Source organism: Podarcis pityusensis (assembly GCF_964106645.2).
Source record: "Podarcis pityusensis genome assembly, chromosome: 10".
NCBI lineage: Eukaryota > Metazoa > Chordata > Lepidosauria > Squamata > Lacertidae > Podarcis > Podarcis pityusensis.
Window position 1 is genome coordinate 58,345,928 of NC_138035.1, and position 27,351 is coordinate 58,373,278.

The following is a 27,351-nucleotide window of genomic DNA, read 5'->3' on the forward strand; positions in this document are numbered from 1 at the left end:
CTTCTTTCCTCATAGCAATAGGCATGTCAAACTTGCAGTATGCTAATGTTTACCTGAAGTGGCTAATCTGGTTTTCCAAAAGAGAAGTAAGCCTTTCCTTAATATCTTCAAACTTTTCTTTCTCTTCAATGGTTACTGTTCCAATTCCATCTGGTCTGAAATGTACAGGTTTTTAAAAAAACACATCATAAGTTTAAGGACAGAACAGTGGTAATCGTGTCTTAATTCATTAATGCATCACCTTGAAAACATAGGCACTTATAGTTTACCAGTTATAATTTCACATAACACTTCAGCATCAAAAGGAGTAAAGGGGACAAAGCCCTGATGGCAATAACACAGCCTTTTAGAAGTCATACACTACCGAGACAGCTCTTTGAGAGGAATGGTGCAGCAGAAGTGTGAAATTAAATAAGCTGCTAACTGTGTCACGTACATATAATGGAGGACGCAACAATTGAAAATAATTAAAATACATTTTCAAGGTGTGAAGAGGAGTCCAGTTCAGAACTTAAAGAGCAGTGAGCAGTTAAGAGCCACTAATATTGTGGCCCACAGAGACGACAAAACAGGTAGAGCGGAATGAGGTTAGAAGCTGTTCAATTTAAAGCCTAGTTCCTAATGGACCACATGTCTGGCAAATGCAGGCAGCTTTGTAATGTATATACATTTTGCATCGGTTCATGAAAATGCCACAAAAGAAGGCTTCTCTGAGCACCCTTCCATCACAATATTGACTTTGATCCCAAACTCCACAATTTCCCTAATGTGATGGTAAGCAAGGGTGACGCCATCGAGAAAAACAATGTTCAACTATCATGCTCTCCTTAGGGATACTGCTTCACGGTTGGTCCCAGTCTCTCGTTCTTTTAAGTTAGAGATGGGGAACCTCCAGATGTTGCTGGGACTCCAACTCCCATCAGCTCCAGCCAGCATGGCCATTCTTCAGATGATGTGAGTTGTAGGCCAACAATATATGGAAAGTTGCATGCCCCCTATCCCTGCCTTTTAAGTTTAAGCAGGGCAGAAGGCAGTGAGGTCTTCCTTCTTTTGTACGGATCCAAGTCCCTCCTTGTCCATTTAGAGATGTGGTTAAATGTCTTTACTCAACTATGAAATCAAATCAAATCTGACCACCTGAACTTTATTATATTGGACCCATTTTTTCAGTCCTTTGCTGTTCAGTTTGGATCTGTCCACAAGAGTAGATATGTAATGCATTTTCCCTTCTCTGGATTATTGGCCTGTGACTCAAATCCAGTTAATGATGTCCATGTGCAGAACAGAAGGTAATTTTAGGTGACTTTCAGATGAAATCATTCCGATTTATTTTCCACACAAAGTCTGCAGGGAGATTTGGCAGTGTCGGCTAATTGTCAAGCATCCATTTCCATTTGTTTGCAAGGAGGTTATAAAATGTCATGTCAAGTAATTGCTACCTAGTCCTTTCCCAGGCATTTTCCCCATCACTTTCCTTAGTGTAATTGTTAAGTTATTTTATTCTGAGCGGGTTTGTTGCGCGACAGCACCAAATCAACTTTAATTCAGCAACCTGAATTTACAGGTATTTGATGGAATAGCACCATGGCCTTCATAATTCTCCATCATGTCCTCTTCTCTTGGTTTGGGTTGTACCCTTTCTTTCTTTTTCCACATTCCTTAATGCCTGCTCATCTATGACAGCATAAGTACACATGTGTATAATAACTGTTAGGTCACTGAATTAAAAAAAAAGAGACCAGTCCACGTGATCTACTTTGTCTTACAAACAGAGAACTCAAATAAAACCAGTCAGCTTGAGCTCAATTGCAATTGACAACTTTCAAAGTTAATAGCTTGGTGCAATGTGTGCCAGATTTATGCCTTATCCCCAGAGTATACCCCACCTGGAAAGTCCATGTTGCACACCGGAGAATGCAACATAAGCATCAAAAGCAACACATACAATCTGCAGTTCTTTGGATTCATCCTTTTGTAGTGGAATGCTATTCTGGGCTATTGTTTGGGTGGGTGGGTGTCTCAATGTATGTCTCAGAATGAGGTCTGGCAGGATTCATCGAAGTACACAGAATGTTGGCAAAAGGCTTGCAGAAATCTGAACATCTAGCCATTCCTTCAGCCACATAGAATACACAACTGAATATGGTGTAAAGTACAAAATCTTTGTCTCCTTTATTCATGGATTAGAGTAGCCCAGGGCACATGGCAACATGTCAGTTCAAATGCCAAAAAGCAAGAACAAGAGATCCTCTCCTAAATTTCTGGTCATTTGCATCTCTCTCTCTCTTGCACTGTGGCAAGATCATAATAAGCGTAGATATTATCTACAGGGTTGATAAGAGTCTCTGCCAGTGGTACCTTTGCTGTACAACTCCAAGAGCTAGAAGCACACCTCCTGTTGTACCTCAATCCCATCTCTGATTGCTGAGGGTGACACAGTGTTTCCACCCCCACCGTTCAGCCCAGACATGGAGGTCCAGCTCCGAGGGCCTTCTGGCGGTTCCCTCCCTGCGAGAAGTGAGGTTACAGGGAACCAGGCAGAGGGTCTTCTCGGTAGTGGTGACTGCCCTGTTGAACAGCCTCCCATCAGATGTCAAGGAAATAAACAACTATCTGACTTTAACAAGACATCTGAAGGCAGCCCTGTTTAGGTAAGTTTTTAATGTTTGATGTTTTGTTGTGTTTTTAATATTTTGTTCTGAGTAACCCAGAATGGCTGGGGAAACCCAGCCAGATGGACAGGGTATAAATAAATAAATTATTATTATTATTACATGCAAACATGACTACCAGGGAAAAGCCCTGGCAGAAGAGAGCAGCACCTGGAAAAAATGGCCAGGAGAGAGCAAGATTAGATTAGTTGTGTGCAATGTTCTTTCTCTGCCTGAATTCTTTCTCTCTTTCTCCCCTGACCCCATTCCTCATGGGACTTTGCATTTTCACACTAATATGAAAGTAGTTTAAAGTTATGTAGACAGGAACAGATTGAGGGCTCTGCCCTTAAATATTTGTACTCTATTTACAGAAGCCAGCAGAGGGGCCCTAATCCATGTTGGATCTCTAGCATGGAAGGACAGGGGGTTTAACTCTTTGCTCCCTGCAGTGGGTTAGAACCAGACTGGGCCCCTCACAACTCCTCTGTCAACCCACTTGGTCCTTCCTCTGAATCCTATTCTTCATTCCCTGGACAACTTCCACCATCCCTGGACAACTTCCACCATGCTTGCTGGGGCTAAAGTGAGATGTAAACTAAGGTTAGTCCTCTCCAGCACACTCTCTTACTGGTGTGCTTTCGAACTGCTGGGTTGGCAAGAAGCTGGGACAGAGCAACGGGAGCTCACCCCATCACACAGATTCGAACCGCCGACCTTCCAATCGGCAAGCCCAAGAGGCTCAGTGGTTTAGACCACAGCGCCACCTGTGTCCCTGTAAAGTGAAATCTAAACCAAGGTTAGTCCTTTCCAGCACACACCCTTACCTAAGATACAACCAGATATTCTCCTGCAGCATACATTAGTGAAAAAAGAGAATTATATAGCTGATATTGTCTGTGTTATTTATAACTTAACTATCAAAAATATCAGGAAAGATTTAAGCAAATATTAGCTGGACATTTTAGCTCTCAAGAACTGAATGTGATCGCTTGGTCATGACTCGATTTGCTGCACCAATAGGCACACAGCCGGCTCCTCTCTTCTCTTGAATAAATTCTACTTGTGACCTGTCAGGTGAGGAAGCCCAACGTGCTTTTCATCTTTAAAGATAAATTTCAAGGACAGCAATTTCATCAGACACCGCCAAGATGTGTACATCACTCTTTTCTTTCATAAATCAATGTGAAAGAAGAAGGAACCTCACTCCTCCCTTGCAGTGAATGCCACGACACCGTTACCTCGGCGTTCTGACAGATGGAACGTGCTCAGATACAGGTAAAATCCTCAGTCTGATTTGACTGTCAGGAGAAATTGCATTCTGCAGCGAGAAAGGAAATACTTCTGTCATGTTAAACTTTGCTGCAGCGTGTCACACGTGTGACAGGAGAGCGCCAGGGGTCCTGATAGTGACAAGTGCGAAAGGTGAGCCAGGATAATGTCACCATCTGTTAACCTGCCGTAAGAGGAGAATTGCTACATGCACATGGGAGACCTCACAGCCCGTCATGTCTCTACCTGACTCTGCTGTCGTACAAAACTCTGCTGACAACACCTAGGATTTTCAAAGAGCTTGTTAGATCCATTTTCACTGACTATGCAGTGACCTGTACCTCAGAATAGTAAAAGTGAACAATACCCCCCCCCCCAAAAAATTGTGTATGGTCTGAAACAAAGACAACCCCATCAGGAACAAGGCAATTTGTCTTCCCTTGTCTAAGCTTGTAGGGAATAAAGGTTTAAAATTATTTTTCCACCGAGAGGTGGCAGTTAGGCAGGTTTTGAGACCCTTGCTGTGATATCTTTTCTGCTTCTTATAGGGTACAGTCCCTAAGGAAGGAAGTGCACCTCTCTGGAATAGCAGCGATTCATGGTGAGATCACAGTCTGACCTGGATACTTCCAGCTGAGAAATGCTGAAAAAAACAAGAGCTTCTCACTACATTCCTTTTTTTTCATCTTTTAGGTCCTCAATAAGGGTGTAAACTGCAGAGTTTAAATGCCACTCCTCACATTTTAAAATGAGGCATAACTAGAAGCATTAAGAACCAGCAATTGACTGGGGATATTTTCAAATACTACTGCACCAGAAAATGCCATGAAAATGAGTCTAAGGTCATGACTAGCATTCAGCTTCCTGAGGAACCTTAAATCCTTCATATTCCCCACCTCACCCTTTCCCTCCTTTTACCAGAAAGTGCTTTTCAGAGGCTTCCTTAGCGTAAGTCCAGATTAAAGGGGAGCTGAAAGTCAGGTGTAAAGTGAGGTTGAATTCTGCCTCCAGATTTTCAGGAAGAAAGCTTTTCCTTTGCCACTGAGGATCACAAGCTGCTATGTTTTCTTAGATTCCAAAGTCTGAACTGAGATAGCAGCTGGGGCAAACGACATAAATTCTGTATAAACAGATATCTCCAAGCCTGCCTAAAGTTTTTCTACCACAGCCCAAACACAAGTGGTATTGATTTTCCCTACTTTCAAATATCTAAAGGGTATCGCCAAGCTTTTCTACTGTTTCCTTTCCCTCCCTTCTGGACGACCTCTTCCTAGTACTAATCTAGTTCCCAGAGAAGCACAGGAACTTCGTGTGGGCAGCATATAGACAGTATGTAAGCCAAGAAAGTTGTTCACCCCATTCCTGTGTTATCATCACCAACACTTAAAATAATAGTACATTGCAACCAGGAGAGGTAACAAATCAAAGGGAATGCAAATTGCTAAGTGACTTAATCTTCCCTGCTACAAAAAACCAACTGATAGACAACAGTCCGAAATACATTTATCTGACATCCTTTCTTTTTTTGCTGCAGTCTCCAATGACCCACAGGACAGAGAATAATTCACTGAAGGGGCAACGGGAAGCAAAGTGAAAACCAGCGCAGACTAGGGTTTTGAAGACACTCAAGATTGCAAAACATCAAAGAGAACAAGATACACCAATGTCCCTCCTTCAGAACTGCCACTGACACAAACTATTGAGAAATGAGACTTTTAAAGACTCTGTGTCCAATGGCAAACATTGCAGCACTAAAAATAAATACTTCCAGCTGCAAACCTATTAAACAGCAAGGCAGATACGCCACTGGTACAACCATGCTCTGCCATGGCTTAGTGCCTTCACAAGATGCCCAGCTTCTTCTCTGGAAAGGCAATTCTCCATGTTCTGACATTTGTGTTCCCAAAGTCTGTGAAATATCTTACAGAGTTCATCTTTTGCAGATTCCGCCCCCGCAAGAAAGGAAATTTTTAAGAACAATAAAGGGCGAAGCTACAACATCAGTGGTAAGAGGCTTGATTTGGTTCCCGTGAGATGGCATTCGCTTTTATTATCCGTTTGACGAAAGTTCAGTGCATCAGCTTCCATCAAAGAGAGGGAGTGAGACGCCAACCTCGGAAGCAGGCCGGGCATCTGTCAATTCAACCTGCTTCTCAGCAGGGAGAAAAAGTCACTTTGCACTTCATGTATTTCCCACCAACATCATTTCAGAAAGAGAGGGACAAAATGGGAAGTCTCAGCGTGAGAACTAGATACAAGATGAGATGATGAGGAAGAAAACAATAGCTCCTTTTCTGTATTTTGTACCTTCACTTAACCTCCACTGCTACTGTTTAGATTGCCACGTCTATAGACTATTTACATAATTAGCCCACTGCATGCATATTTCAAATATATAAATCTAGGGCTAAGGACAGCAGCGACGAGCAACATTAGCACCTCTAAACAGTGATTTTGTCTTGGGAACACTATGCAAGGAAAGGCATGAGGTGAGAGGGAGGGGCACATTTCCCATAACTCATTATAAATCACAGGCCTTGTTTTCGCAGATTTTAGTCACTGATGGATGAGAGCTGCAAAGAGTTCATTTTGTGGTCTGTACGTTGTCTTCATCCTACATGGACATGATTTGGCCAAGTTAGTGATGTCACCAAGGAGCCATATCTGGTTTCCTCTGTAACATCGCAACATCTATGACGTGAGCCCTCATTGGCTGAGTTCACCTGAGGAAGAATGGAACAGGGTGGGGAATGGCTATCAAATGGAAAACGGAAGAGTGAAACGGCAGCTGTGAACAGTGGCAAATGAATGATCATGAAAAAAGAAGGGGGGAGCCCATTTTCAGGCCTAGTCTACGGCAGCAATGGCAGTAAAATTATGCTTTTCTGCCACAACTACATTAGCAGTGTCATTCAACAGTTATTTTGGGGAAGGTATGGTAGATTCTTCCTGCCAACCTAGCAGTTCAAAAGCACGTCAAAGTGCAAGTAGATAAATAGGTACCGCTCCGGCGGGAAGGTAAGCGGCATTTCCATGCACTGCTCTGGTTTGCCAGAAGCAGCTTAGTCATGCTGGCCACATGACCTGGAAGCTGTCTGTGGACAAACGCCGGCTCCCTCAGCCTGTAAAGCGAGATGAGGACAACCCCCAGAGTCGTCCGCAACTGGACTTAATGGTCAGGGGTCCCTTTATCTTATGGTAGACTCTAGAATGCAAGGGGTTATAGATCAACCCTTGGTGATCTTGGGGTGACAATTTTGCAGAACACTGACAAAATCACCTTTAATCATTCTGACATGGTCTCTGCATCAAGGGCAGGATCTGTGGGGATGCTTCTTTGGTTTTAATGAGTTTCATATTGTTCAATTTGATGGTGCGGAAAAGTTGCTTGGAGGGATGATGCCAACCATCTGGACTGGACCTGTGTCCATCCTGGTTGGTAAGAGCTGGCCCGATGTGCTGTGGTGATCACAAATGCTTTCTTGCAGGAGGGCTGTGTCCCTGTATCCTCAAAGGAAGTGGTTGTGAGACCTTTATGAAAGACCTCATCTTTGTATCCCACTATCCTAGACAATCATTGGGCTAGTCTCCAACTTTTCCTTTTTGAAGAAGCTCCTACAGCAGATTGTGGCAACTCAACTCTGGGATTTCTTGGATGAAGTAGAGTTATCTGGGATCTTTCCAGTCTGGTTTCAGGCCAGCTTTTGTGGCTAAAACACAATCGGTAGTCTTTGAGGGTGACTACTGCGGTGGCGGGGGTGGCGGGGGCAGTTCCTCTTGATTCTGCTGGATCTCTCTGTGACATTTGCTATCATCACCCACGGTATCTTCCTGACATGCTTGAATAGTATGGGACTGCGGGGGCACAATTCTACTGTGGCTGGATAGTAAAATAATAAAGGTGAATGCCATCTCACAGGAATCAAATCAGTCAAATAGTCTCAAAAGGTGATCCTCAAAGATCAAGTACTGGTTGGCTACCAGGACAAAGTAATCACTTAAGACAAAGTCCCCTGGAAGTCCCAGGAGATACAATTCTAGTTGAAGGCTAGGGATGACACATTTATCCACTCCGTTACCTGAATTTGGGCCTGTTCTCTTATCATCTCAAGCAGTTAGGCTTTATCTCTGATATTTATGCCTTGAACTTCTGCCTTGTTTTTTTACCGCATATATTATTTTCCACTTGGAACTTGTGGGGGCCGATTCTGTACTTTTGGACACCAGATTGGTTGTCTCTTTCTCATTCAATTCTCATACCCACTTGTCTGTTTTTTTTACCCAATTCCATTCATACATAATATATGCCTGGTCTTTCATCTGGTTAGTTTAACTTAAAATATACGCTGGTTTTTCATCTTGACCCCCTCCCACCACATTCTCGTCTCTGTCTGTAACATTGCGATTGCAAGCCTTAAGGTCAGGGCAATGTGATTTTTTCCAATTACTGCTGTATAGCATCTAGTAGCTTTAGACACTTGTAAAATAAAAGAGGATGACAATCTGCCTATGCATGTGGAAGCTGTGGTTCAAAACAACTGCAGACAAATGCGGTACAACAATCGCTCCATTTCCTTGCACCACTCACGTTATTGCAAGGTACTCCATTTTAATTTTTAAAAGCTATCTGCCACTGCTAGCAAGAGCAATTTAGTTTGTCTTTTTTGAAGTGTGGCTGTAGAGTTAATGTATGACTACAATGCGGCAGAAAAATTAAAACAGAGGGCAGGGAGAAGATACAGGGAGCTTCTTCATAGCATCTTATGCAAAAAGATTGTCCACCACACACTGGGAGAAAAACTGGCATTAAAAACAAACATTAATTACCTGCTGTATGAAGTGGAAACATGGCACTCCTATGCACTCGGCTTCTGAAAGGCAACATGCCTTATATGGTCTTTGCCAAGCTGGTAATAGGGATGCGATGGCCCTCTTAAGAACAGAACACACTGCTCATCTAGCACAGCCAAACCATTTTACCATTGGGCCTTTAAGACTCCTTTGTCTCCATGTTGATGTCTTTCTCCTTGTCAAGCCTGACTTAGAGAAAGTATGATTGGTACTCACCTGAAGTGTAGATCTCTGATTGGCATCATGAGGTCGCTGGATTGGGTTCTGGCTCCACCATAGTTACAAGGCAGGAGAAAAAACTCTTTGGGAAAATGGGAGGCTCCCCCTCATTTTTGCAGCCAAATTCCAACAGTTATCGACGTCACAAATGGTTAAAGCCCACTTTCTCCTAATACATTAACAGCCACCAGCTGCCCAAAGAGCATGAGAACATGCAGTAATAAATGAGGCATGTTGTAGTCCATGTTAGGGTGTGGGCTCCAGTGACCTCATGATGCCATCAGAGTTCTACAGTTCAGGTGAGTACCAACCATACTATCTCCTACTGGCATCATGGCGGCACTGGATTGGGATGTACCAGAGTTTACCCAGTTAGGGTGGACCCCAACTGTAGACTAGGCTACTGTGGCAGGGCTTGCGCCTAAAGGAAGCCTCAGCAGATGAATGCAAATCCATCATACAGTGCCTTGTAAAGGTGCTAGGGGATATCCCAGTGGCAACCCTACAAATATCTGCTGGAAGTGAGAAGAACTCTGGCAGTTGCTGGGTGGCCTAGTTCATGAAGAGGTCTACCATGAAGAGCCTGTAGCAGTTCTGAAGCTCAGAGAAGATCAGATGATGCAGCATCTATTCCCCCTAGATCTAGTTTGGTTTGACTTAGCCTATCTACCTGGGTGTTGGATTCTCCTGAAATATGTACAGTGGGAATAGCTGAGTAAGACTGTCTTCCATAAACACAGTTTTAACAATGAGTGACAGTGAAGGCCAATTCTGGATCCACACGTCCTTCCACAGTGGGGGCACAGGTTTCTGGGCGGGAGTTGATCGTGGTGTGGATTTGCCAAGAGTGCCTTCCTCTTAGCATGTTTCTCCCTTGCGTCCTGAGTTCGAGTTTCTTCAAAGCTTTGGTAAAGTCTGTTCTCCAATTGGAGTGCTTGCAGGCCAGTGTTTCCCAGTTGTAGTTTATACATTTTTTTAGATTTGCCTTGAGACAGTCTTTAAACCTCTTTTGTTGACCACCAGCATTACACTTTCCATTTTTAAGTTTGCAATAGAGTAGTTGCTTTGGAAGACGATCATCAGGCATCCGCAAAACATGACCAGTCCAACGAAGTTGATGTTGAAGAATCATTGCTTCAACACTGGTGATCTTTGCTTCTTCCAGTACACTATTAGTTCGCCTGTCCTCCCAAGTGATGTGTAAAACTTTTCGGAGACACCGTTGATGGAATCTGTGGGTGAATCAAGTGTATAGTTTGCCAACTATATATATGAGAGATATATCCCATTTTCCTCAATTGCCTGTTGTCTGTTGGGGTTGGAACAAATCTGGTGGATGTTTGTGGCTCTGGTTGCACTTTAGCCTCTTTTGGGGGAACAGGGTCATCAGAGTGAGAGATGCCCAAGGCTTGCAACAATGCGCATACTGGAACAGGAGGTCAAAGGTCTGTTCCTCTAGCATGGATCCATCACTCCACTTCTCTTCTTCAGTTACAACGAAGGAGAAGGAGCCTGTACTCGGGGATGGCTTCTTTAATTTGCTGAATAATTTCTGGTGATAGAGGTCCCCCTGTGGGCGCTGGTCTTGGATGTGTTGGGAGAGAGGTTGGTTTCCTAGGGGATTGAGATAAAAGAAGCAGCTTCCGGAAACCCCACAAATTCATCCTCATCTGAGGTGGTGGGGTGGGGGTGGAATGAAAAGCCTGTGCCAGGATTGGGTGGCTGTCATCTGAATCCCTTCCCAAGGGAGAGGCAATAGTGGCTGGGTCTGCTGTGGGTCACTGAGGAAGGGAAGGGCCTTGTGGTGACCTAATTGCTGCAGGAGATGCTTTAGAAGCCTCCATGTGTTTCTGCTTCTGTTTAGCCTTGTGGGCTACTGGGAGGTCTACACCATGGAAAGCCGCTGGCTGCTGAGGTGGTTCCATGCTCAGCCATGCAAAGGGTTTGCAGGCAGCAGGCCGACTGCATGCCCAGAGATCAGGCTGCAGCAACAGGAAGCGTCGATGTGGCCTCCGACACCCACAGGTCTTCTTAGCATGCTCCGTAAGTGCCAAAGGCGGGAACCATGACTTCCAACAAGACACGCTGTCCTAGAGTGGCTTCTCTGGGAAGGCTTCAGGATTTGGAGAAGGAAAGTCCAAAGGAGAAGGGCAAAACTAGCCTGAGTAAAAGCAGGAGCCAATCATGTTGGGACTGCATCGTTCAGGCAGGAGCAAAAAACAAAACAACCTGACTGGGAGCCACCCACTTCCCCAGAGAGTTTTTTCTCCTGCCTCATGAGCAGGGTGGAGCCAGAGCCCAACCCAGTGACCCCCTGATGCCAGCAGAAGATCCACAGCTGCAATCCTACATGTGCTTACTTGAGAGGAAGCCTCAGTGAGCTCCATAGAGCTTACTTCTGAGAAAACATACATAGGATTACACAGCACGATGTATAATCACAGATATCAGCCTAGAACTCTGACCTATCCTGCTTTGTCTGTGAAATTCCTTTTCTCCCCCTTTGTAATGCTGTAGATGAATTGAGTGGATGTTATTATCTGTGTGTGAGCAAAATTCCGAGTGAGAGCTACTGTTTCTGTCCTTGACTTACCTTTCTTCTCTCTCCCTTTCTTCCCATTTCTTTTTCTCTTATTTCAGTATCTTAATACCAGCTGGAGCCTCTCTTTACAACGCCATTCTATTCTTTTATTTCTAAAACACTCATAATGCCTCACAAATACAGCAGCTTGAATAGGAGGAATACATACAGAGTGGAGGAGGAGGATGTGCTCTCTCAGATATTTCAACGTCCTGCGTGCACCGATGTCCTTCACTCGCGTTAATAAATAAAAGAAATACTTCTATCTTCCTTTTGAATTATTGAAATAAGTTTGGGCAATTATAGGACACACTGTGCTAAACATTAGCACCAAAAGGTTCAAAACCAGACAATAAATAAGGCAAGGGAAGTAGTCGCATGCAGTCAGGCTTCCACACGAAAATTTCTATAAATGTGTCAGGCAGCTCAAGAGTTGGCATGGAAAGTAGGCTTTCATTGTAACCAGTAAAGGCCTTGAGATTTTGTACAAAAAAGAGGGGGGAAGAAAAGAAAAGCCCATCCCCATTCACTGAACAAAATAGTATTAATGAAAGAGGCTGAAAGCTAGCCCATCATATTCTTGTAAGAAACTCATCTTTGCAAGGATGTCCTGTCTTGTCCTTGTCAATTTCAGTCCCAACTATAGAAGGCAATCAAGACCGAGACCTTGATGACAGAGCCAGCCTTTTGAACACCACAAGACAGACTCTCATCTATCCTTCAGGTTTATTTATATATTGCTTCAAACATGTATTACTTATCTTTGTTTTCCTGAAGATCAGAGTAAAATACATGCAACTAAAGGAGCAATGGAAGCCGGCAGGTTAATTTTTTGCATAGTCTTCTTAAATTCTCCATGTATAAGTGTGATCAGAGGAAGGGTCATGATCAATAGGTCTTATAAAAACAAGATAGTGGAGTCACGGGATCCCCCCTTTTTTGCAGGGGGTAAATCTACATGCATGGTGACAGTGATCACCCCAGAAGCTCAGGGAGGAGGGAGAACATATTTTGGCAAGAAGCTCTGGTTCATGACTGAATAAGGCCTGAATGGTTGTCTTAAGGGTGGAGATGGTTTTTTTTGTGAGGTGCGGAAATGATGACAAGGCCTTAGTTTCTGAGCACGTTTCAAAGTGCTGGTGCTGACCTTAAAGCCTTAAATGGCCTCAGCCCAGTTGAAGGAGCGTCTCCATCCCCCATTGTTCAGCCCAGACACTGAGGTCCAGCTCCAATGGCAGTTCTGGCAGTTCCCTCACTGTGAGAAGTGAGGTTACAGGGAACCAGGAAGAGGGCTTTCTCGGTAGTGGTGGAACGTCCTTCCAACAGATGTCAAGGAAATAAACAACTATCTGACTTTTAGAAGACATCTGAAGGCAGCCCTGTTTAGGGAAGTTTTTAATGTTTGATGTTTTATCCTATTTTTAATATTTTGTTGGAAGCCACCCAGAGTGGCTGTGGAAACCCAGCCAGACGGGTGGGGGTATAAATAAATTATTATTATTATTATTATTATTATTATTAGTTGAGCTAAGACAAAACACCCTTGTGAATAAGATATGAGAAGAGTTGCTCCATGTGGCCAGCAGTATTGGGTGACCTCTATGGACATAAATATGGAACTTACTGATTGTCCCCACTTGTTTGTTTTGTTTTTTATTAATATTGTTCTGTATATTTTACTTTTATGAACCCTAAACCTGATGTAAAAACTTTTTAAAAAAAGTTATTAAAAAATAAAGAAATAAAAAAAATGAAGAGAGACTTGGTGACTTTTCTTGCATTTTGAATGCTATTACCTTTTTTCTTTCCTTCTGGTGACTCTTTCCCCTTTCTCACTCTTGATGTTTTCCTTCCTGTTCTGTCTTCTTTTCAGATGGATGTAAGATTAGAAACTACCTAGAAAGTGCACCAAACAAATTTTCTTCCTCCGGTTTAGTACAGAGATGCCTAGTTTGTTTGAGAAAGCTGTTGGCAGGAGAGGTGAAGATGACTCGTTGGTGAAGACTAGAGTGGTGATCCAGTTTCCCTACAGCAAGTAAATTAAAATGGTCAGAGTTGTATAAAAGCAGAGTAATTTCCCCTTTGGAGAAAGGTGTCCCTATAGATAAACTTTTGAAGGGATTCTTTGGTCTTCTTAATCTCTGGAGTTCTGGTTAATCCCACCTCCACTGAACTGGACTCTGCAGGTTTAATAGGAGATTATGGAATCCTCTTAAATGTTTTCTCCTTGTGTATGGCCATTTTGTATTTTTATACTGTAGCTTGTTGCTATTTTTATTTAGTTTTTCAATCAGCTTTGGACACCAGTGGATAAATAAGGAATTTTATGTCAAATGTTTTACTCTAGAACTATTTTAGACTCCATTCTTGTTTGGGTCCTATAATGTTGCTTCTTTATTTGAGTATAATTATTGTTGAGCGCTTGATTTATTAATTTTTTTAAAAAGCTTCCTTTAATCAGGAAGTTGCTGAAAATGCCTGGGAAAATGGAAATGCAAGTCAGGGTGGTAACCAAGTGCTTTTGCCTTCAGTTGGAAAGGAATTGCATTGACAGGGAGAGCAGGAGACCTTGACAATTAGCAATCATTTCACAAAGAGGCCAGGGCTGTCTATATGAGCACTGTATCAGTGCAGAGGAAACCTATGAAAAACATTTAACAATCAAAGCTACTCCATTTGTAAGTCAGGCATATGGACAAGAATGGGAGGACATCAAAGGGAACAGACAATTGTTGAGTTTGTGTCCAAGGTGGTAAAAAGAAGAAGTAGTTGTATAAGATACAAGAGATCATAAAGTCAAGGGCAGAGAAATAGGCTGCCTAAAAAAAAAACTAAAATTGAGCCAAATTTGATAAGTTGGTGTACTCGTGAATTCTTTCTTTTTCCTAAAACTGAGTTGGAGCTTTAAATGACTACCATGTAACTTGGCATATGAGTAAAATTATCTGTGCCATAAAACCTTAATCCCATCCCAAAGCTCCAGTCAAAAGAGTGAACCCATGGACTAGAATTTTCTCTCTCTCACTGTTGCAAAAATATAGACTGAAAGCTGGATTATCCACCATTTTTAAAACCTACAATTGTAGAAAAGCTAATGGAATATATTGTCAAAGCAGAACACCTTTATTGCAGCAGTGAGGTCATTATCCTGTTCCTCTTCTTCTTGCTGTTGTTAGCATCTATTTGTCTTGAGAGACAATGGAGTGCACCTCCAGGGGTGCAGTCAAACTGTTGCATTAGCAGCACTGAAATTACCTCTCTGGGGTGCAAGCCTGGGCAGTGTGTATGGAGGTCCTGGGCTATCCAGACAACAAGACCCCTCTCTTGGCCTTGATGTGGTCCAACGGAAATCAGAGCAATACATTTGGCACCAGCTTGGCTGGAGGAGTTGCCGGAAGAAGGCCTACAAGGTGCCATCCAACCATCTTAGGGACACCACTCCTTTTCTTCTCCCAGAGATGACCTATAAGGCAGCAGAGGTTTAGGGCAAGAGTTTTCCTTCTCTTAGATGGGCTCCCTTTCCAGGTGGCAAGCCCCATCTGCCCTTCACTTCCCTCTGCGGCATGTGCTGAAACCGTCTTCCTGACCATTGGACCCACTACTGATCTTGTCCGCTCAATCTACTGAAGCCTGTCTTGACACGCAGGGGAAGTCCCTAACTCACTGAACTTTGAGGCCCATTGGCTACTCTCACCTGGTTTAGCTGGCAAGTCAAAGCCGTTCCCAGGGTGTGGCCGCTGTTGCACGCTGACAGCTTCTAGGAGCTACTTGTGAGAGCTGAGTGCAGGATGGGGACCAAAGGTGGGCAAACTACTCCAGAAGGAACAGAACATGTCCGCCCAGAAGTACTTTCTTTCTTTCTTTTTCTCTTTTTTTGACAATCACTCATAGCCGAATAAGATTGCCTTCCATGAATATGGTTTTAACAGTGCATTCTTAAGTTGGTTTGGAGGTCAATTCTGGATCCACATGTCCTTCCACAGCAGGGACACAGGTTTCTGGGCAGGAGTTGATCATGGTGAGGATTTGCCAGACGTGCCTTCCCCTTAGCTTGTTTCTCCCTAGCGTCCTGAGTTTGTGCTTCTTCAGAGTCCATGACGCCTTTGGTAGAGGCTATTCTCCAATTGAAGTGCTCACAGGCCAATGTTTCCCAGTTGTTGGTGTTTATTTTTTAAAGATTTGCCTTGAGAGCATCTTTAAACCTCTTTTGTTGTCCACCAACATTACACTTTCCATTCTTAAGTTGGGAATAGAGTAGTTGCTTTGGAAGATGATAATCAGGCATCTGAACCACATGACCAGTACAACCAAGTTGATGTCGAATACTAATTGTTTCAACACTGGTGATCTTTCCTTCTTCCAGTACAATGACATTAGTTCGCCTGTCTTCCCAAGTGGTATGTAAATTTTTTGGGAGACACTGTTGATGGAATCTTTCAAGGAGTTGGAGATGGCATTTATAAGGGGTCCATGTTTCACAACCATAAAGTTGGTAGTTGTAAAGTTGTAAACAAGCATTGTGGTTTCCCTGCAAACGTCCCGGTCCTCAAACACTCTATGCTTCAATCAGGAGAAAGCTGCACTCACAAAGCTCAGGCAATGATTGATTTTGGCATTGATGTTGGCCCTTGGGGAAAGATAACTGCCTAGGCAGGAAAAATGATCAACATTTTCCAACATTACACCACTGAATTGAATTTATGGTTATGCAGAGGGGTTGTTTTGTGCTTGTTGGTGCAGCACTTTGGTTTTTTTAGCTACTGAGCAATAGGCCAAGCTTTCCGTAAGCTTCTGCAAAGATATTTAGGATGGTTTAGAGGTCATCCTCCAAGTGTGCACAGACTACGTTGTCATCAGCATATTGAAGCTCTATGATGGAGGTTATAGTAACCTTACTCTTTGCTTTCAGCCTACTAGCCTACTCAAATTGAAGAGCTTTTAATCTACCCTTCCTCTAACACCACACACAATCCTCTTCATTCTACACACTGTGATATTTACCTGTAAGCCATTAATATGGAAACAGATGTGCTCAAAGTAACAAAGCGAAGTTGCCCAAAGCCACCTGTCCCTTGGGATGAACATGCACCCATTTATTGAATTATACAGCTAGGAATTGTTTGCCTTGTACCACTGCTGCAAATTCAGGGCTTTTGCCATACAAGGCCTAATTATGCTCTCAGAAAAACCGAATGTTCACTTAAATTCACATGTCCATTTACTGCTACTTCATCGCAAGCGTGACAGAATTCAAACCATTTTAGCAAGGAAAGGAGTAACGGAAACTAGGCTAGAGGCCAGAGTCTACCACATGAAGATAAAGGAGTCCAAAATCCCCTCTTTCAAAACAACTGCAGCTTTAGTTTCAGAATATGAAAATGCTACACACACTATAAAATTTCACTCTACCAGTGAAGGGAAGCATAAATTGTACTACTTCCAAACTTAGCTCAAAGCAGAGTTCAAGATGTATCTTGAGAAGCAAAAACAAAGCCAATATTGAGAGCAATTCATTGGAACCTATGATAGCAGTTTCCCCAGACATGTTATGCAGGGTAGACACTGACAGAGATTTTTAGGCCCAGGCATAGGTCAATGATAGAAGTTCACACCAGCACCCAGAGGTCATCACTGGGTCCCACAAGTGTTCTTCATTTGCACTGGACATCTATGGGTCACTAGAAATCAGGGTCTTCCTAGGCGGCATTACATTTCTCCTAAATAAGTGATGCTTATATTTATTCAGCTGCAACGAATGCATTGTTCCCCACCCCTTCTTGCGTTTACAAAATATGCACCTCCTCTTTTTATGCTACAATGCATATAAAGACATGTAACAAACATCTGCTGTGTTTGGTGAGAAATAGCCCTTCAACGTAGATCTTTCAGCATGCCTGCATATTTTCAAGCGAGGTTCGCTTTGATATAAAAATGTTCTGCTGCACTTCAGAACACACACAGACTGTTTGCAAGAACTGAACTCTTGATGCTCATTCAATCCTCTGCTACACCGTGTGTGGGTGAAGCTAAGTCTAAATACATCGCTCGCCTCTCCTTGTCACATAGCCTAATGACTTTCCTGGCAAGTCTGCATATTAAAATACCTGTTGCCATGAACATGAGAAGCACAAAAGGCAAAGCTGTAATGGAGCAAGGTTGGGTCAATGACAGCGCCATTCTCTGAGTGTTCCATCAATTCATTCAGGTAGCACAGATGGCGGTGACAGCCCCTCACACCATAACGAGCGCAGTATTCGTCTAACACAAAGACTTGGCCCGGGCTAAACCAACCCTGTAAGAGATGGGAAGGGGGAAAGTGTTGCGTCATTAAATCTGGACTGTTCTTTTATACACTGTTTTCAAATATTTTCAGAGAGAAAGAACCGAAAACTACAGTTTTTCATGCAATATACAGTGGAACCTCGGTTTTCGAACATAATCCATTCTGGAGGACTGTTCGAGTTCCGAAACGTTCAAAAATAAAAAACTCAATACGGAAGCCTCAAAACGGAAAAAATTAATACAGTAAACTCAACCAGGAAGCCGCCTCAGAAGTTCAACTTATGAGGTGCATTTCAAAACAGAAGCATTTACTTCCAAGTTTATGGCGTTCCGAGTTCTGAAATGTTCGTCAATGGAAAATACAATGGTTCCATTGTATTTTTAATCAATGTGATTTGTCGTTAGCTCCAAAATTGACAGTGTTGTGAACAATTTTTTGGCAAGGAGAGGAGGAGGAAAGAGAGGTATCAGAAAAGCGTTAAAATGTTCAAAGTTGTTTCCTGCAATATTCCCAATTCTTCCTGAGGAAGGAAGGTTAGAAGTTTCTCATGCAGAGTGTCGCTTTAAGGAAAAAGAACAAATATGAATGGCTTAGAATTATCTCATGAGATTAAAGGCACACAGCAAAAGGGAAGTTTAACTGCCCATGAGAAGAGTCTAAATTGGTTATTGGGAGATATCACCAAGGTTGTGCCCAGTCAGCATCCTCCCTGCACAAACCCCTCACACCCAAAATGCCCCAGTGCTGACAACCAGACCTGCCAGTTATTACATCTAGACTGTACATCGTACAATCGTCTCAAAGTGTCCTGACTTCAACCAGTGGTGTTTGGTGAAATTTTCCGTAGGGGAACAGTTAGGGCCAGAGGCATCAGCCTGCGAGGCACCATTGCAACTTCAAACCACAGTTTATGAAGCTAGCTTGTTTCTGAAAACATTCATTATGATTAACCACAGTTTAGGGTTTGGATACGAGGATATACTGTGATTAACTGAACTCAGAAGCACCAGCTTGTGACTATGACACGAGAAGGGAGTGTGTGATCCCAGTGGGAAGCTATGCTCCCTCCCATCATAATAATCCATAGTTTAGCATGATGTCTGAATGGGTTAAGAAAGGAATCCAGGAGTACATCAGAAAGATCGCTGACACACGTGCTAGAATTAGGGATGGTGTGCTCACTAAGCCATCGGACTGCACAAGACAGACATAGAAAGAAATCAAACATGGCAGTGTTTGGGTGAGAGGTTTTTAGACATTTTGTCTGAAATTGTTATTAGAGATGGAGGTGGCTTCAAAAGATAACTGGCTTAAGTAAAAACATCAGATTATCTTGTAGCATCTTATACAATTATTACAACATAAGCTTTCGTGGACCAGAGCATCAGATGTCTATGAAGGACTTGATGCCATAATAAACGTGCTAATCATTAAAGGTGTGAAGAGTCTCGGCTATTTTTACTGCGACTAACATTGATACCCATCTTAAAGTTATTACGGTACACATACTTTTTTCCCAGTAAAGGGAACTTTGGCAATGTAGGGTGTTGTCTGATTTCCAAACCAAAGTGTGAAAAATAATGAGTATGTCTTTAAAAAAAGAACCTACATACTACCTTTCACTTTGAAAAGAAAGACCAATGTGGTTCAGATAAAATAACAATATCAAAATAAAATATCAATCATGTTAACTAGTAACTGGTATTAATGGTAAGAGAAATGCTGGGATAAAGTACGTTTTCAAGTGTGGGTGGAAACATCCCATAGTAAGAGACTGCTGGATGACTGCATAAGTTAGGACACAGCAGAGAGAAGATACACATCTGCAGACAGTTTATCTTCTGCCCTAATTTTGGTGAGCGATTTTCAGATTGAATATGTTTAATTTGACAGAGTTGAAAGTTAGTTCCTCCTTGGCTAGATGACACTTTTCTGTCTAAACATTTCGAAAGATGGATGCACTTGGACATGCTCACCATAGAAATAATATAAGCAAAGCTTGGCTGTTGAGAGTGAATAGATAATACTAAAAATTTACTTATTCTGAGGAACAGAAATGGAGTCATAAGCAGAAACAACTGAGGAGTGGTTACTCATTTCTTCACAAAATTCCCAACTAGTTTTTTCTCACGCTCAAGCTCTACTTGCACAACAGAAAGGTAGGAGTTTTTAAAGTTATCAAGTTAATATTGTGATAATCACTTTTATTTTATAATTGCTTAGAAGCTCCCTACTGTTTACTGGAATAAAGGAATTTCAGTATCGCTAATAGTTTAAATCACAGGTTATGTTTAAATCTAATTGTTTCATATTAGCTTGGTTTTGTTTTGTGGCGAGTGTCGCTACTTTCATTTAATTTGCTGAAATGCAAAAGTTGGGCGATTAAAAGTAAATTTTCAGCATCTGCAGACTGACAGAAGCAACGGTATCATTAATTTATTTATCTTTTTCTAAAGTTGATGTATGTGTAAAGTTTCTAAGGGAGCCTTTAATAATAGAACCCACTATTCTCACAGAAGAAGGAAAAAAAGTGTGGGGTTGTGACTGAGTTCAGTTTTGAGGGGCAAAGCTGTGCACATGGGAAAGGCGAACAACCCAGAAGCTGTGGAAAGGAATGTAAGAAAATGTTTGTCAAGAAAGCTCTGGCCTATGACTGAAATAGGTCTGAATGTTTGTTCTGAGGATTCCATATGCTACACACTTGATAGGTAAAGGCAAAGGGACCCCTGACCATTAGGTCCAGTTGTGGCCGACTCTGGGGTTGTGGCGCTCATCTCGCTTTATTGGCTAAGAGAGCCGGCGTACAGCTTCCGGGTTATGTTGCCAGCATGACTAAGCCACTTCTGGTGAACCAGAGCAGTGCACGGAAATGCCGTTTACCTTCCCGCCAGAGCGGTACCTATTTATCTACTTGTACTTTGATGTGCTTTCGAACTGCTAGGTTGGCAGGAGCAGGGACCGAGCAACGGGAGCTCGCCCCTTTGTGGGGATTCGAACCGCCGACCTTCTGATTGGCAAGTCCTAGGCTCTGTGGTTTAACCCACAGTGCCACCCGCGTCCCTTACACACTTGATAGATATTAGAGATCAAAGATCACAGGAGCCTGTTCCATTGAATTTCATTCAGAATTGCTAGCTATGTTCTTCTCTTAAGGCCAGCTGAGATCACGTAGTAAACTTTGACTTGAGGGCTGACAGCATTTAGGTGGGCCAATGCAGATTCAGTGGTACAGTGGTACCTCGGGTTACATACGCTTCAGGTTACATACGCTTCAGTTTACAGATTCCGCTAACCCAGAAATATTACCTCTGGTTAAAAACTTTGCTTCAGGATGAGAACAGAAATCGTGCGGCCGCAGCAGGAGGCCCCATTAGCTAAAGTGGTTGAGAACGTTTTCAGGTTAAGAACGGACCTCCACAACAAATTAAGTACGTAACCAGAGGTACCACTGTAGTTTAGTTGTAGATAATTTTAGCCTCTCAAGCCCTGGTGGGTCACCACAACTTAAGAACCTCATTTTCAGAGGCGAGGAATTACCACCCACAGTCTTTCTTTGGATAAATGCAATGATACTCTGAATGACTTTACGCAGAACATATTAGGTACCTGACAACTGCATGCCTATTAGGATAATAAGAATCTGCACATCTATATATTAATGTATGGTAATGTAACAGTATGGTTTTTTTCTTTCTTTTTCATTCTCACTCACTTTTTCTTTCCTCCCTCCCCCTCCCTCTGTCTTTTAATAAATGAAATTCTCTTAATAAAATATTAATAAAAATAGTAACCAGTGAGCAACTTACTAATTTGACAGAGCAGAGAAAGAAGACTAGCTGGAGATAATGAGAGGCATCTAGAGACTTCACATTCTGCAGAACAGCCCATAAACTCCATGTCTGCACACTTCCATGACTTTGCTCATTCAGGGAATAGTTTCCAGGTTCACATCTAATATGTTTTATTTATTTATATTATTTTTGATATTTTGTTTATTTATTTATACTTTTCAAGTTTATACATTTCACTAATTTTACAATCGTTCTGACATTTCAAAACTTGACTTCCTTCCCCCCCATTTCTGCAGTTCCTTAAATTTGTTTTTAATATCTTCTGCATATCCAAATTAATTTGCTCATTTATTCATCTTCTTTAAATATATACTCTTACAAAACTGCAACAATCCTGACAATGTTTTTATCTGTTTATAATTTATCTGTAAATATTCAATAAACCATTTCCATTCTTCTATTAAAAAAAATAGTTATCTTGATTTCTCATTCTTCCTGCAAGTTTCACCATTTCTGCTTATTTAGTAAGTTTTTGTATCCAATCTTCCTCTGCAGGGAGTTCTGCTTCTTTCCATTTTGGGGCAAGTAACATTCTCACACCTAATATGTTTTAATTTAAGGGATATCTAAAAATGTTGAACATGAACTCTCCAAATATGGTGTCTGTATCAGAAAGTAAAGGTAAAGGAACTCCTGACCATTAGGTCCAGTCGTGACCGACTCTGGAGTTCACCCCGTCGCGGAGATTTGAACCACCAACCTTCTGATCGGCAAGTCCTAGGCTCTGTGGTTTAACCCACATGTACATAATAGTGGCATGTTTGCCAGGGAGCCAGGATAGGCGATGACCAGCATGAGCTTGGGTTCTTTGGTATAAAATTACCGGTACATCTTGGAATCAAGAACTACCAAGATATAATGAGAATAAAAAATCCCCACAGCAGATTTTACACTTCAGTTAATGAACTAGACCTCATATCGCATTAGTTTATGTGCAACTGAGAAGGCATTTTTCAAGTTACTCCTAACCTCCACTTTCCCCATAAGTGGGATCATTCTTGTTGTGTAAGCAAAGCAAGCCAGTCAGCCAAGGCAAAGATTGATCAGTAGATAAGGAAGGATAGAACATGAACGTTGTTTAATTTTTCGTGATTATGCATCCTTGCGATTGCAGCCTCCACTCCTCAAATACTCTATGCTTTCTTTTGAAAGTGGGGAAAAAAATGAAATTACAGAATACCCCTAGAGTGGTAAGTAATTTATCCAGGATTTAAGCCTACAAAGCTAACCTTGACTCAGCTGAATACAAGCACAATAAATCTATTTGCCTTTCTCCCCCTGTGGTTTTGATTCTATTCTTTGGATTTCTTTTTCCTTCCCAGCCCATGAAAGAGGAGAGAATTACAAGATAGATGACATAATGCTTGACATCTGGCGAGCTAGATTTGTACCTTAAAATGCCTGTACAGGTGTTAGCAAATCCTACCACAGAGGGTTCCATATTTATTAAAGCCTTCTGTTTTTATTCAGCCCTCCCTAGAGGAGCTGATAAACCACGGTTCAGAGTCAGTTTGAGTCTATTCTCTTCTCTATTGAGTGGCACAGCAGTAGTCTTCAAGTGTATAATTTTCAAATTTGAAGCCAATCGATTGAAATCCTTTATCCCAACCTCACGCACAGTTATTAAATGAGTCTGGAAGAAAAGACCACTTTGCAACAACTATTTCTCACTTTTTCTCTCTCTCCCCACTTCTTTTATTCCAGCCTTTTTACTCACCAAACAAGAATAGGAATCATTCAATCGGTGATCCAAGGTCTTACTCTGAAGTACTCTAAAGAGTGCAGCATGGTCAAACTTGCAAGGATTAGCAGAAATAAACTCATCCATGCCATGTTTCTGAGCGCGATCTGCATCTGATCAAGGGAGGAGAATGAATGTATGGATGTAGATTATTCTGCTTTAAGACAGGCTTTAAATTTAATTCAATAACAGCCTCATTCAAGTTTCATCTGCTCTTTCATGCCTCGCCAAACCCCTCCTGGATAAATACCTATCACAATAAAATCTAAGCAAACGGCAACGGTTTAAACATAGCAATGGATACACAGGCAGCAGACAGTCCCCTTTTCGTATAGTACAAACATTACCCCTACATAGACTGAGACAGACTGAACAATCCATTCTGATATTTTTCAGAAAGAATGTCTACTCTAACTACTTCTAGAAAGCTTGCAAAATATTGGAACAACAGACTTTCTTTATGGAGTGCCTGTTTTCACAAGGTAGTAAGTGCAAGACTGAGGAACACAGATCTTGTACATTAAAAAAACAACAACACCCACTCTATAAAGTTTTGAGGAGGTCTCAGCTTATGGGCATTACAAAGATGCTCATCAAAGACCAAAGTAGCAAGTAAACATGGCTTCAAGGCCATTTCTCAAATGGCAAACTGGAGCAGAAATGAACACACAGGCTTGAACGAGGTCATTTCCAGCCTTTTCCTCTTTACATGCGGCTTTTAATGAAACAAATATAATGCAGTAATGGGAAAGAGTGCCTTCAACCTTCCAGGATTGAGTAACAAAACAGGGAGCAATTTTTGTGTGTGTAAATTATAGACAACGTACCATCTTAAATGGCATTTCAACCAGAGATCCGGACTTATTGTTGCTCACAGATTGCGTCTTTCAACGCCTTTGAACCCCGCGGGTTTGTCAAAAGACAAGCTCTGGTGATTGCATTCATTAATGGTATGTTTTGTCAAAATCCTGAATGCGAGTTGTCCACCAAGTATGGACGGAAAAAGCCTTACAGTGACCAAAAGGACTAGTTATGCATTAGCACATTAGCTCACTTGGATTCCATATACAACATTGGGGGTGAATAGTTTGCTATCAACTAAAAAATTGACTTAACCCTTACAATAAGGTCTCCGCTCCCTCTTTGTTTGTTTAATTTCAAATATGGGTCTTTTTATGTTCGTTACTGGAAAAGATGCATCCTAAATGTACTTTTGAAAAAACTGCATAGTACAAACCTAAAATTTCTATAGAAAAGGAGACAAAAGTTTATTGATTAAACCCAATTATAGAGTTGGGTTCATAATAAAACTCCATATTGATCTGTGGGCATGATGCTAACATAATCAGTCACATTTAGAAATTTAGCCCCAGATCATATTGATCCATGTCAAGTCCAACTTTCAGCTGTATTTGCAGATGGAAGAATTATTTAATTCAAGCTGAAGGTTCTGCAGCATCACGTCCCGAAAAGATGCACAAACTAATTCATATCACTTGGCTCTGCATTGTCAAAGCAAGAGTCACATCCATGTGACAGATTTCACCAAGGTGGATATAGCAAATAAACAGTGTGACAGTACATTGATGATTTAAGGTACGAGAGGATCATCTGCAGAAACAGTAGTATATTTTTCTAGCATTTACGAAGCAACACCATGAATGATTAAACACCGTTTAAGCTGCAATCCTGTGCACAGTTAAATCCCATTGAAGTCATAACATGAACGTACAGATAAGTGAAAGGTAGATTACACCCCAAAGGGATCACCACTAGTTCAAGGGCAAACAGAGTTCACTTTGTATATAATTTACATGCCTTAACCAACAATAGATAATAAAAAACACAAAAACAAAATAGGAATTGGTCTTAAATTGCATGGCGTTTTATTTCCTGAAATCACATGGCACTAATGAAACATTTTGAACAGCTTGTTACTAAAACTCTCTTCATTTTCAAACAATACTAAGAAGGATTTTTATTTTTTTTACAATTCTTAGTATTGTTCATTGCATAAAATTAAGCAACTATTATCCGATGGCTCAGAAAAGGATGGTTTTGTCTTTTGTTTCTCATGCATAAGAGCTCAAGACAGAAATTTCCAAAGCATTCGTAGCCTTGGTCTTTCAATACCATTCTTTTCACTATATAGTCTTTCAAAAACAGAAAAATGAAAATTAGTTTATGTATCTTTTGGGAAATGTATTGATGCAGCACAATGAAGGCATCAACTCCTTGTTAATATGGTCCCCTGCATATGTAATGCAGTTACATCAACCTAAATTGATTCCACGTTGTTGTGGCAGCCTATGACTAATACGATAAAATGAGGTTAAGCTGAATAAATATAGCAAGAATAAATATAATAGGAATCATTTCCTAAGGAGAAGAAAAAGCACCCAATCCACAGTCAGGGGTCGCAATGGGCATTGTTCAACAAAAGCTGTAACTTGCATGGTGTCTGTATGTTTTTATGATAGATAACAGACTATTTTTTTAATAACCCACTTTTTATTTCTCTCAGTGGTCTTGGTGATGGAAATGGAGCAGAGGATCACCCACCAAACAATCCCATCAGCTGCTGACACTCTTAACAATGGAAAACCAGCAAGAGTGAGAGGGGCTGTCTGCTTGACTCTACCACGGGCAAACTTGGCCCTCCAGATGTTTTGAGACTACAGTTCCTATCACCCCTGACCACTGGCCGAGTTTGCCTATGCCTGCTCTACCATCCCTTGTAATAAACCATGAAGTAGCAGCTTGGACTGAAAGATGAGTAAGTGTAGGAGGTAACTTTATGAGATATCAACCACTGACAGGGATCCTGGAGGTCAATAACTGCTAAGTGATACCTTTGGTTCTTGCAATACCAGGCGTTTGGCTACTGTACTGCACTCCCGGGTGTGAATGACTCTTCCCATAATTTTATCCCAGAAGACCACAGCCAGCTTCAAAACCCTTTTATGCTAAACCTGCGGAATCTTAACAATGTCACTTTACAGAGCCCCTTTGGTCCTGATCTCTATGGCTCGCTACATAAGGGAATGGAAGCAGAAGGGGATATTTGTCAAGGACTGCCAGGCATCAGGGAATCCGATCCCTCCATGGTAGGCTGCCAGAAATACAGACAAGGAAGCTCTTACCAATGTCTTTCATTCAATATTCACACAGAGAGGCTTAGAAAAGCAGCCACTTGGAGTAATGGCATTGCCACCCCCTTCTCTTCTCAATCATCAACAGCACCACCCACCTTTCGGTGGCTGCTGAGGGCCATTTGCCTACGAGCCCTTACTTTCAATGCTTGCCGGATTCTGGGAGAAAAGGGTCTGTCAGCCAGCTGCTCTGGCTCTGCCTCCTCCTCTCCCATTATTTCCCAACGTTGCTCTTCATCTACCTCTGAGCCGTGACCTCCTCAAGCCACTGTTGTAAATTTATACTGTCTTCCTCTTCTCTGGAAAGTTTAGGAGGGGGAGACGGTCTCCACTATTCATCCTCTGCCCAGTCCCTGACACGGACATGACAAGGGTCCCATCACAAACATATCTCCTATCTTTCACACTGGCTGTATCGTTAAGGATGTGGGTTAATGGAGAAAGAGGCCTATTGTCATGGTTCTGGTTCACGGGCGGTCAAAGTCCTGGCTGGGGATGCCAGGACTGGGGGCAAGATAGCGGGGTGGGAGCAGGAACGGGAGTCCAGAAGCCAGGAGTCAGGAAGCCAAGAGTCCGAGGGTCAGAGAGCCGGGAGTCACGAAGCCAAGGGTCCGAGGATCAAGAAGGAAGGAGTCACAAAGTCAAGAGTCCAAGGAGCAAAGGAGCCAAACGCAGCAAGGCAGGAAATGTGTTGCTGTGGCAAAGAGCCAAAGGGAAATGCTGACCTTATATCCCTTCCCGGCTCTTGCC

At 42.1% G+C, this 27,351-nt stretch overlaps 1 protein-coding gene across 13 annotated transcripts in view; it reads right to left on the reverse strand.

Moving 5' to 3' along the window:
* CADPS2 (calcium dependent secretion activator 2) overlaps window positions 1-27,351 on the reverse strand; it is a 370,823-nt gene that overhangs the window by 106,365 nt on the left and 237,107 nt on the right. For all 13 annotated transcript variants that reach the window (XM_081023462.1, XM_081023461.1, XM_081023471.1 and 10 more), the window contains exons 12-14: window positions 23,426-23,562; window positions 17,679-17,866; window positions 54-155 (exon numbers count right to left, since the gene is read on the reverse strand). In XM_081023462.1, the coding sequence (XP_080879588.1) occupies window positions 54-155; window positions 17,679-17,866; window positions 23,426-23,562 (427 nt within the window). The remainder of the gene's footprint in view (window positions 1-53; window positions 156-17,678; window positions 17,867-23,425; window positions 23,563-27,351) is intronic.